This window comes from Bos indicus x Bos taurus, chromosome 21 (assembly GCF_003369695.1).
Source record: "Bos indicus x Bos taurus breed Angus x Brahman F1 hybrid chromosome 21, Bos_hybrid_MaternalHap_v2.0, whole genome shotgun sequence".
In the NCBI taxonomy this organism is placed as follows: domain Eukaryota; kingdom Metazoa; phylum Chordata; class Mammalia; order Artiodactyla; family Bovidae; genus Bos; species Bos indicus x Bos taurus.
In genome coordinates, this window is record NC_040096.1 from 34,539,191 (window position 1) to 34,550,517 (window position 11,327).

At 43.3% G+C, this 11,327-nt stretch overlaps 1 protein-coding gene across 5 annotated transcripts in view; it reads right to left on the minus strand.

The window, feature by feature from the left end:
- Positions 1-10,480, minus strand: part of PML (promyelocytic leukemia) — a 57,173-nt gene extending 46,693 nt beyond the window's left edge. For 2 of the 5 annotated variants that reach the window (XM_027520799.1, XM_027520798.1), the window contains exons 1-2: positions 10,219-10,467; positions 7,529-7,995 (exon numbers count right to left, since the gene is read on the minus strand). In XM_027520799.1, coding sequence (XP_027376600.1) covers positions 7,529-7,995; positions 10,219-10,353 — 602 coding nt within the window. In that variant the 5' untranslated portion in view covers positions 10,354-10,467. Of the gene's footprint in view, positions 1-7,528; positions 7,996-10,218 lie in introns of all 5 variants that reach the window. The other 3 variants (XM_027520797.1, XM_027520800.1, XM_027520801.1) reach the window with 3 other exon arrangements.
- Between the last annotated feature and the right edge of the window lie 847 nt (positions 10,481-11,327).

The window sequence follows — 11,327 nt, forward strand, 5'->3', positions numbered from 1 at the left end:
AATGAATAGAGATCAATACATTAAAAAAAGTAGAAGACAATTTCTTTGAGCTGAAGAAAGAAGACTTGAATTTTCAGTTCAACAATGTCAGAGAGGATTGAAAAAACAAAAGACCTATAGCTTGAAGAATCATTTTCAAGAATAAAGAAAAATTACATAAAAGTCATTAGCAGGGGCTTCCTTGGTGGTCAAGTAGTTAAGAATCCACCTGCCAACGCAGGGGACACAGGTTAGATTCCTGGTCTGGGAAGATTCCACATGCCTCGGGGGAACAAAGCCTATGTGCAAAACTACTAAAGCCTGGATGCCTAGAGCCCGTGCCGCACAAGGAGAAACCACTGCAATGAGACGCCCTCGCACCGAGAGCAGCCCCTCTCTTTGCAACTAGAGAAAGGCTGCATGCAGCAACAAAGAAAAATAAAATAAAAATCTTTTTAGCAATCCTTAGCAAACAAAAACAGATTACCCAGAGAGGAAAAATAGACAATGATTGACTTTCTCACCTGCAACACAGAAGGCCACAAATTTACAAAGCAATGTTTATATATTCCAAGATGAAAGATTTGTGATTGTGACCTCAGAATTTTACAACGAGCTAAATTTTCCTTTAAATGTGACTCTATGGTCTCACTGCCTAAGGCCTGGGTTTGATCCCTAGTCAGGGAATTAAAATCCCACAAGCTGCATGGCACAACCAAAAAACATTACACATACATAAACGTGACAGCAAAAGAACATTCAAGTTAAGATACTCAAGGTTCTGGAAAGTAAGCTCCAAAAATCAACCAAAAAATTTACTTGAAGTATTCCAGTCAACTGGGAAATGAATAACATTAAATAATTGAAGAAAGAGGAAGATATATTATAGAAAAAAATTATTGTGGGCACCAACACCAATTAGAATCTAAGATTATAAATAACAAGTGGGTTATAACGTGATAATTAACTGCCAAAAAAGGATGCTTAGAATAGAAAAGACATAGAAAATTTGGTAATAATCTAGAGATAAAATTTCATGTTAATCCAACTACATCTGAATGTGGGAATGGAAGGAGAGAAGAAAAAGTATGCTAAAACTTTTATCCTATCTGGAAGAACAGTTGTAATTTGACTGTGTGGATCACAATAAACTGTGGAAAATTCTTCAAGAGATGGGAATACCAGACCACCTGACCTGCCTCTTGAGAAACCTGTATGCAGGTCAGGAAGCAACAGTTAGAACTGGACATGGAACGACAGTTTGGTTCCAAATAGTAAAAGGAGTATGTCAAGGCTGTATATTGTCACCCTGCTTATTTAATTTATATGCAGAGTGCTGCTGCTGCTGCTAAGTCGCTTCAGTCGTGTCCGACTCTGTGCGACCCCATAGACGGCAGCCCACCAGGCTCCCCCATCCCTGGGATTCTCCAGGCAAGAACACTGGAGTGGGTTGCCATTTCCTTCTCCAATGCATGAAAGTGAAAAGTGAAAGTGAAGTCGCTCAGTCGTGTCCGACCCTCAGCGACCCCGTGGACTGCAGCCCTCCAGGCTCTTCCATCCATGGGATTTTCCAGGCAAGAATACTGGAGTGGGGTGCCATTGCCTTCTCCAGAGTACATCATGAGAAAGGCTGGGCTGGAGGAAGCACAAGCTGGAATCAAGACTGCCAGGAGAAATATCAATAGCCTCAGATATGCAGATGACACCACCCTTATGTCAGAAAGTGAAGAAGAACTAAAGAGCCTCTTGATGAAAGTAAAAGAGGAGAGTGAAAAAGTTGGCTTAAAGCTCAATATTCAGAACACTAAGATCATGGCATCCGATCCCATCACTTCACGGCATATAGATGGGCAAACAGTGGAAACAGTGGCTGACTTTATTTTTTGGGGCTTCAGAATCACTGCAGATGGTGATTGCGGCCATGAAATTAAAAGATGCTTACTCCTTGGAAGGAAAGTTATGACCAACCTAGACAGCATTTTCAAAAGCAGAGACATTACTTTGCCAACAAAGGTTCGTCTAGTCAAGGCTATGGTTTTTCCAGTGGTCATGTATGGATGTGAGAGTTGGACTATAAAGAAAGCTGAGCACCGAAGAATTGATGCTTTTGAACTGTGGTGTTGGGGAAGACTCTTGAGAGTCCCTTGGACTGCAAGGAGATCCAACCAGTCCATCCTGAAAGATCAGTCCTGGGTGTTCTTTGGAAGGACTGATGTTGAAGCTCAAACTCCAATACTTTGGCCACCTGATGGGAAGAGCTGACTCATTGGAAAAGACCCTGATGCTGGGAAAGATTGAAGGCAAGAGAAGGGGACCACAGAGGATGAGATGGTTGGATAGCATGGTCGACTTGATGGACATGGGTTTGGGTGGACTCCGGGAGTTGGTGATGGACAGGGAGGCCTGGCGTGCTGAGGTTCATGGGGTCGCAAAGAGTCGGACATGACTGAGCAACTGAACTGAACTAAACTGAATCTACTCTTGACGGTTCAGTAGGAAAAGAATCTGCCTGCAATGCAGGAGACCTGGATTCGACCCCTGGGTTGGGAAGATCCCCTGGAGAAGGGAATGTCAACCTGGTATTCTTGCCTGGAGAATTCCAATGACAGAGGAGTCTGGGGGTCTACAGTCCATAACGTCGCAAAGAATCAGACACAACTGAGCAACGAACAACACATACACACGCACTCTTGATGGTGAGAGAGAGAGATACACATACACACATATGTTCTAATATGTTTGTTAAAAATTTAAACAAGAGTAGAAAGAGGAGATATAGATACATCTCTACAAAGAATACACGTTAAAAAAAAAATCCGAGGAATATGCTAGTGAAAGGAATATGGTAGGCACCAAAGAAAACCTCAACACAGTCATAGATACAACTCTTAAATACTAGTAGACCATATTGTAGAAATTAACATCAAATGTTTAAATCAAACAGCACAAGCCACTTGAAAATTTTAGACAACCTTCTGCCCCAAACTCTTCTATCAAAGAGAAAATGTTTAAAAAGAGAAAAGACTGAAATTAGAGATATTTGAGAAATGATTGACTATGATTACACTACTTGTCAAAGGTATGGAAGGCAGGCCACGTTTTACTCAGAGAAGAATGCAGTAAACAATGAGGACAGCAAGTAAATGAATTAGATGTTCCGTCGAATTAGATGAATAATGGGAGAAGAGTACAACAAAGAAAATAATGAGGCTAAACATACAATGATTAATTAGAAAAAAGGAACACATTAATATTAGCAAGCAATAAAAAGACCAAAAAAAAGCTGGTGCTTTGAAAAGATCACTAAAATAAGCACAAATATACAACATTAGGAGGCTTCCCTGGTGGCTCCGGCCTGCAGTGCAGGAGACTTGGGTTTGATCCCTGGGTCAGGAAGATCCCCAGGAGAAGGGAATGGCAATCCACTCCAGTATTCTTGCCTAGAGAATCTCCTGGACAGAGGAGTCTGGTGGGCTACAGTCCATAGGATTGCAAAGAGTCGGATGTGACTAACACTTTAACATTCATACAACATTAGAAATAAGAAAGGGGACACAATTACAGGTATAGAGGAGATATTTAAATTGTAAGATAACTCAAGATGAATCAGAAAACATCCCAGAAAATCTGATTCGTGACCTTCCACAAAAAGGGAAAAAAATCTACTCTCCAAAAGAGGCACTTGTCTCAGATAGCTTTTCAAGAAACTTCTACAAGCTTGGATGGCTTATGTCCTTTATTCTACAACAGAGAAATTACAAGAATAGTATTTTAACATTTATTGAGTATTTAATACGTGCCAGGCACTATACTAAGCAATTTATATATATCATGTTCAAAAAAGCTTACAAACTCATTGAAAGAGATTAGTATCAAATGGATATAAAAACTTGACAAGGAAATCATACATATGCATAAAATTGATCACATTTATAAATATAGATAATAGTCTAGATAAAATAGTACTAAATGGAATCGAGGTAGAAATTAATATAATAGTATGTCATGACCAAATAGAGTTTTTCCTCCTGGGAATTAAAATAATGGTGCAACATAAAGAAACCTAGTGATATCATTCATTATACTAAACAGTGAAAGGACACCTTCAGAGTCCAAAGAACACCCATCCCCGAGTTAAGACAACAGCAGCAACAAAACTCTTAGTAAACTAGAAGCACAAGGCAACTTTCTTAATGTGATTTTTAAAAGTCACCTAAGGAAATCAACAATAAACAACATACCAAAGAAGAAAACATAAGAAACTTTTTCATGAAAGATAGGTACAAAGCAAAGTTGCCTTTTCTAACCACTTCACAGTTGCCCTGGCAGTTCTGGCCAATTCAGTGAAACAAAGCTACAAAAAGGTAATATGTATAAATAATATGTATAAATACTGGAAAGAAAAAAGTTTTTATTATTTCTAGGTGATATGACTATTCACCTAGAAAATCTAAAAAAAATCAACGGAAAAACTTACAAGAATAAAAGAGCCCAATAGGATGGCTAGATATAGCGTGTGTGTGTGTGTGTGTGTGTGTGTGTGTTAGCCGCTCAGTTGTGTCCAACTCTTGGTGACCCCATGGACTGCAGCTGGCTAGGCTCCTCTGTCCATGGGATTTTCCAGGCAAGAATACTGGAGTGGGTTGCCATTTCCTTCTCCAATAGATATATACGCTTACATATTAGTGAATGTTAATGATAATCAGATAAAAACTATAATGGAAAAGATTCCATTCATAATATTATTACATATTGTCTCATAGGCAGTACGTGTTCAGTCGTGACCAACTCTTTGAAACCTCATAGACTGTAGCTTACCACACTCTTTCCGTCTATGGGATCTCCCAGACAAGAATAATGGAGTGGGTTGCCATTTCCAGGAGATCTTCCTGACCCAGGGATCTAACCCATGTCTCCTGAGTCTCCTACACTGCAGGCAGATTCTTTACTGCTGAGCCACCAGGGACCTTCACTACATATTGTAAATTTAACTATAATTTAAAAGTTCAAGATATTTGTGAAAGCGTTAAAAGTTCACACAGGTATGCTATCTTTTTGCTAAAAAAGGAAAAAATAAGTCCTATAAGATTATATACTTATATCTGTGTATATATTCATAAACTCTGGAAACTTTTAAAGCTGGTGAAAGTGAAAGTCACTTAATCATGACTGACTCTTTGTGACCCCCATGAACTATGCAGTCCATGGAATTTTCTTTCAAACCCAAAAGATGTAACCAGAGATGAGGTCAATTCATCCAAGATTTAATTCCATCTCAATCAAAATCCCAAAGAATATGTGAATTCTGAAGCTGCCTGAAGTGTAAGAGCAAAAGAAGCTGCACACATTGTAAAAGCAAAATTATTTCTGAAGAGTGGGAATTCACCCTACCAAATATAAAGCTGCTAAGTCACTTCAGTCGTGTCCGACTCCGTGCGACCCCATGGACTGCAGCCTACCAGGCTCCTCCGTCCATGGGATTTTCCAGGCAAGAGTACTGGAGTGGGTTGCCATTGCCTTCTCCTAAATATAAAGCTACTGAATTCCTTAGAGCAGTAAGGATTAGCATAGGAGTTGGTTCTCCACTCTGTTGGTGCAGAACAGAGATTTACAAACATATTCATGACTACACGGACACGTAGTACAAGATTAAAAGGGCATTTCAGATCAAAGCCAACAGCAGATTATTTATAAGCTAGAGGGATATATTGTACAACATGGGGCATATAGCCAATGTTTTATAATAACTATAAGTGAAGTATAACCTTTAAAATTGTGAATCACTATCCGGTACACCTGTAACTTATAGAATATTGTACATCAACTATGCTTCAATTTTTAAAAAATGGGAAAAATCAAACAAAAGGAGTGGATTATTCAATGAAAGTTGTTGAGAGAAGTGGCTTTCTATCTGGAGAGAAATACGAAGCGAGTGTTCCTATCTCACATCACACACAAAGATTTGTGATTAAATTAAAGATTTAACAATAAAAATAAACTATTAAAATAGAGTATAAGTAAATATTTTCAATATTGGCATAGGCAAAATCTTTTCTAGGATGACCAAAGCCAGATACCATAAAGGAAGAGATTAATGGATTAGACTATATAGAACTAAAAACTTGAACACAACACCTCATATTAAATGAATGACAAAGGTCAACACAGGAAAAATGTCTGCACTATAACAAGCTCTTATAATTAAAGAGTAATTCCTAAAAGTAAACAAATAAACAAGCAAAGGACCTCAGTAAGCAATTCACAAATGAAGAAGCTAATGACTAATAAACACATGAAAAGCCACTAGACAACCTCAATAATAAATAAAGAAATCCAAACTCAAACAATAATATCAGCCCTTGTGGAATCTGGTAGTACAGGTGGTAAACCTCCTAGCAGGAAGCAAACAAGTTATAGTTTAGCAGAAATGGAGCTCTGTCTGAGTGTGCCCTTTATAGGCAAGGAATGCCTTCACTTTGTAAGCTGATCCCCAAGAATCTTATACAGCCATCTATTGTAGGTGGGTGAGAGGAGAGCGTTAAAAGTTCACACAGGTATGCTATCTTTTTGCTAAAAAAGGGAAAAATAAGTCCCATAAGACTATATACTTATATCTGTGTGTATATTCATAAACTCTGGAAAGTTTTAAAGCTGGTGAAAGTGAAAGTCGCTCAGTCATGACTGATTCTTTGTGACCCCATGGACTATGCAGTCCATGGAATTCTCTAAGCCAGAATATTAGAGTGGGTAGCCTTTCCCTTCTCCAGGGGATCTTCCCAATCCAGGGACCCAGGTTTCCCACATTGCAGGCGGATTCTTTACCAGCTGAGCCACAAGGGAAGCTCTTTAAAGCTGGTAACAATGGTTAACCTTGGATTGGGAAGGGAGAAGGGATGGGTATTAGGCAGATGTGGGACAAAATGGAATGGAGATTTTGTTCTCTCTATAAATTTTGTTAGCAATTTTTTGAACTGTATTAATGTATTTTATCTGTCTAAAAAAAACCTGAATTTAAATTCCTGTGCTGCTTGGTAAAAATAATTAAAATGGGACTTGACTTTCTTCATACAGATCCTCCCAGGAAGCTCGGGAGTGCTTTTGAGCCAGGAACTAACTACCCACATCTCATTCTACAATCTAGCTACAGGGAGACTGAGTGGCAGTGCTTATGGAAAATTCCCCTCTTTAAGAGTTTTTAAAGGGCAGTTTGGTAACATGTATCGAAATGTAAAACTTTCATGTCCCTTCACCGAGTCACGGTGTTTTTAAAAATTTATCCTGAAGAAATGACTGGATATGGGTGAAAAGATGATTCTGCAGCATTATTTTCTCGTGAGGGAAAATTAACTATTACTATCCATCCATTCGCACGGGAGAGTGTAAACTGTGGTCATCGCTACTGATGCTGCTGGTGTGTGGACCACATTGTGAGTTGCAAGACCTCAGAAGCTCCTTGACCCACACCCCAGCTGAGGCTCTGGATCTCTCCTCCCGGCACCCTCTACCTGGCTCTTAGATGCACAACCCCACCCTCGGCCGGCCTGCTCACCTGGTCAGCATAGGGCTGCGGTGGTTGGGGTTGGAGCAGAAGATGATGTTGGACTTGCGGGTGCCGTCCAGAAACTCCCGCACCGACTGGCTGCGGAGCTCCGCCAGCGGCCGGGCCTCGTGCTTGAGGAACCACTGGTGCGCCTCGAAGCACTTGGTGCAGATGAGCTGCTCGCACTCGAAGCACCAGTAGTGGGCCGGCTCTTTGCAGCGGGTGCAAAATGCCTGCTCGCGTGCGATCTGCTGGTACACCGACAGCCGCCGCTGCAGGCTCTCGAAGAAGACGTTGTCCAGGGCCTGGGTGCCGGCACCTGAGGGCCAGGGAGCCCGGCAGACGGGGCACTGCATGCTGGACTCCTCCAGGCATCCTGAGCACAGCGTGTGCAGACAAGGCAGCAGCTTGGGGCACTTAGCTTCTGCCCGGCAGCCCTGGCAGCGCAAGAACTGGAACTCTTCCTCCGTGGCTTGCTGGGGAATCAGAGAGGGAGGTGAGACGTGAAGTCCCAGGAGTCCCCACCCAACCGGACACCCACCCTGTGGCTGCACGCTGAGAGTGGCACTTCCTGTTTCATACCAGGCTGTCGTTGGATGACACAAAAACCCAGGCTTATCAGTATGCCCATCCTCCACTGACTTAGGCCTTCCCAGGCTCACCCCATGATTTACTGAGCATTTGCTTCTCATAAGACACAGTACCAGGCCCCAAGATACACGGATGTGTAGCAGCAGTTCCCAACCCTTTGGGGACCAGGTTACTGTTTCTTGAAAGACAGTTTTTCTGCAGGTGGGGTGATGTAGGGATGATTTAAATGCATTACATTTATTGTGCACTTTATTTCCGTTTCCACTGTGATAATTCGGTAGTGCAAGTGATGAGAGTGGCTGTAAATACAGATGAAGTTTTGCTCTCTTGCTGGCTGCTTGCCACTGTGAGCCCAGTTCCTAATAGGCCAGGACAAGTGCCAGTCCGTGGCCTGGAACTTGGGGACCCCTGATTCCAGGACAAACCCCTGCCTTCAAGGGACTTTAAAAAAGGAGATTCATTAAATGTGTGTCATATAACCTCACATAAAATGCTTACTGCACTTTGATGGTTCCTCAGAAACTTAAACATAGAACTACCATAGGATCCAGCAATTCTACACCTAGCTATACACCCCAAAGAACAGAAAACAAGGATCCAGATGCTTGTACATCCATTATTCTGTACACAGCATTACTCACAGTAGCCGAAGGGTGGAAACAACTCAAGTGTCCATCAACAGATGAATGGATAAACAAAATGTAGTTTATACATACAATGGAATGTTATTTAGCCTTAAAAAGGACATTCTGATACATGCTACAACATGAAAATACCTTGAAGACATCATGTTAAGTAAAACAGCCAAACACAGAGACGAATACTGTAGCATTCCACTTATATAAAATATCTAGACTAGGCAAATTCAGAGACAGAAAGTAGATTAGAGGTTACCAGCAACTAAGGGGAAGAGCGAGAAGGCAACGGCACCCCACTCCAGTACTCTAGCCTGGAAAATCCCATGGAAGGAGGAGCCTGGTAGGCTGCAGTCCATGGGGCCGCTAGGAGTAGGACACGACTGAGCGACTTCACTTTCACTTTTCTCTTTCATGCATTGGAGAAGGAAATGGCAACCCACTCTAGTATTCTTGTCTGGAGAATCCCAGGGATGGGGGAGCCTTGTGGGCTGCCGTCTATGGAGTCACACAGAGTCGGACACGACTGAAGCGACTTAGCAGCAGCAGCAGGGGGAAGAGGAGAATGCGGAGCTTAAAGGGTACAGATTTTGTTTCAATGAAAAAATTCTGAAAACAGACTGTGGTGATGGTTACAAACATTGTGGAATGCATTTAATGCCACTGAATTGTACACCTAGAAACAGATAAAACATACATAACATAATACAGTACCTGGCACGTGAGAAATACTCAAACATGTTAACTAGTATTGTAAATATTATTTCTAGGTGTTATAACGCAACTAATAAAAGTTAATGCAATATGGTATTATTTGTGCTTTCATGAAGGACAGTAAAAAGGGCCTGGAAGAAAACAGAGCAAGTGATCTAAGCATTTCCTTTGGGGGTGGGGAGTTTGTGCAGGAAAAGACCAGTAAACCTCTAAAAACCCCTCCGGATGGGGGTTAAGGGAGCACGGTGCTCCAGGAAGAGGATCCAAGAAGCTTCCTAGAGGAGAAACCACAGGAACCCTGAGCCTTAGCCAAAACACCTCTCTCCCACTTTGTGATCTGGGAACAAGGGTTCTGGCTTTTCCACACCTGGCGCCATGTCCGGGGTTGCCAGGAGGGTTCGATAAGACTACTACCTCCATTTTCCTTAACAGGTGGTCCTTCATCTGAGGTAGGGGATAAGAGGCACGTCACCAGCTTGGACGGAAGAGTCTGTTACGCAGTGCCACTCACTCTCAGGATCACCCTGCAGCTCGTGGAGAATCGCAACCCAGAGAGACCTCTCCCCTCAAACTCATGCTCGTCCCCTTTTCTACTTTCCACGACCCCTAACCCAGCCGAAAAGGTCAGGACCCTCGCACCTGGTCTCCCTTCTTTGCGTCATTTTTCAAGGTACTTGGTCAAGTTCCCCAGTCCCCCCATTCCACCGACCATACCTAATTAACAAAGCCCGAACCCCATCTCCCCAAACGCAGTAGTACCTCTGTGGGGCTGTCGCTGTGGCTGGACTGGTGGCCTTCGGAGAGTGACTCCGGGGGAGGCATGCTGGGGGAATGGGGCAGTGCGGGGTCCTGCTGGGGCCCCGGAGATCCAGCAGGTTCCGGATCCTGCTGCATGGAATCCAGCGCAGTTTCGATTCTGTTTCGCTCTTCGAGAGCGGAGAAACTGAACCGGAGGCAGGCGCCAGAACACTGAGCTCCCGGGGCAGCCCTAAAGAGGAGGTGCCAGCTCAGGGCCCGCCTCCCAGAGGAAGTGAGACACTAGCTACCGGCGGTTCTAGGGTCGGAGAGGCTGGCCCAGGGTCCTGAAGACACGCCCAGAGCGGTGAGGAGGGAGAAAAGAGCAGTCACACGCAGGACAGTGGCAGAACTGATGTTTGTGCAGGATGGAGGCCGTCCCTGCCCTCGGCTTGGAATCTTTCATTCAGCTCACACTGGCACAGCTTCGTGCCAGCCCTCAGCTGGGAGCAAAAGCCACACAGCCGGGCCACGCGTGGCTCCTACTTTGGAAAAAAAGTGAAAGTGTTAGTCTTCTGCCGTTAGTCTTCTAGTTGTGTCCAACTCTTTGGGACCCCATGGACTGTCGTCTTCTAGGCTCCTCTGTCCATGGGATTCTCCAGGCAAGAATACTGGCGTGGGTAGCCATTCCCTTCTAAAGGGGATCTTCCCTGCCCAGGGATGGAACCCAGGTCTCCTGCACTGCAGGCAGATTCTTTACTGTCTCAACCACCCCAGATCTAATGGAGGAGCAGGCCCCCAAAGGGAGTTTTTCACAGTGTTGAGACTGGCTGGACAGGAGATCACTCAGCTGGGATTTGAAGTGATGGTTGGAATTTGCCAGGGATTCAGAGGCTGGGGATGGGTAGGTGACACTTTAAGCCGAGAGAACAGCATATGCAAAGCTATGGAGATTTGAAACAGAAGGTGTTTCGAAACTAGTTTTGAAAAGAGCAACCCGTTTTGGTTATTTTCAGATTCAAGAGGGGACCCATGCATGATGTCAGACCAAGATGGGCTGGGCAAGATGATACTAAGGAGATGGACCAGGGCTTTGGACAACAGAGAGTTGGTGAAGGGTTTGAAAACAAGGA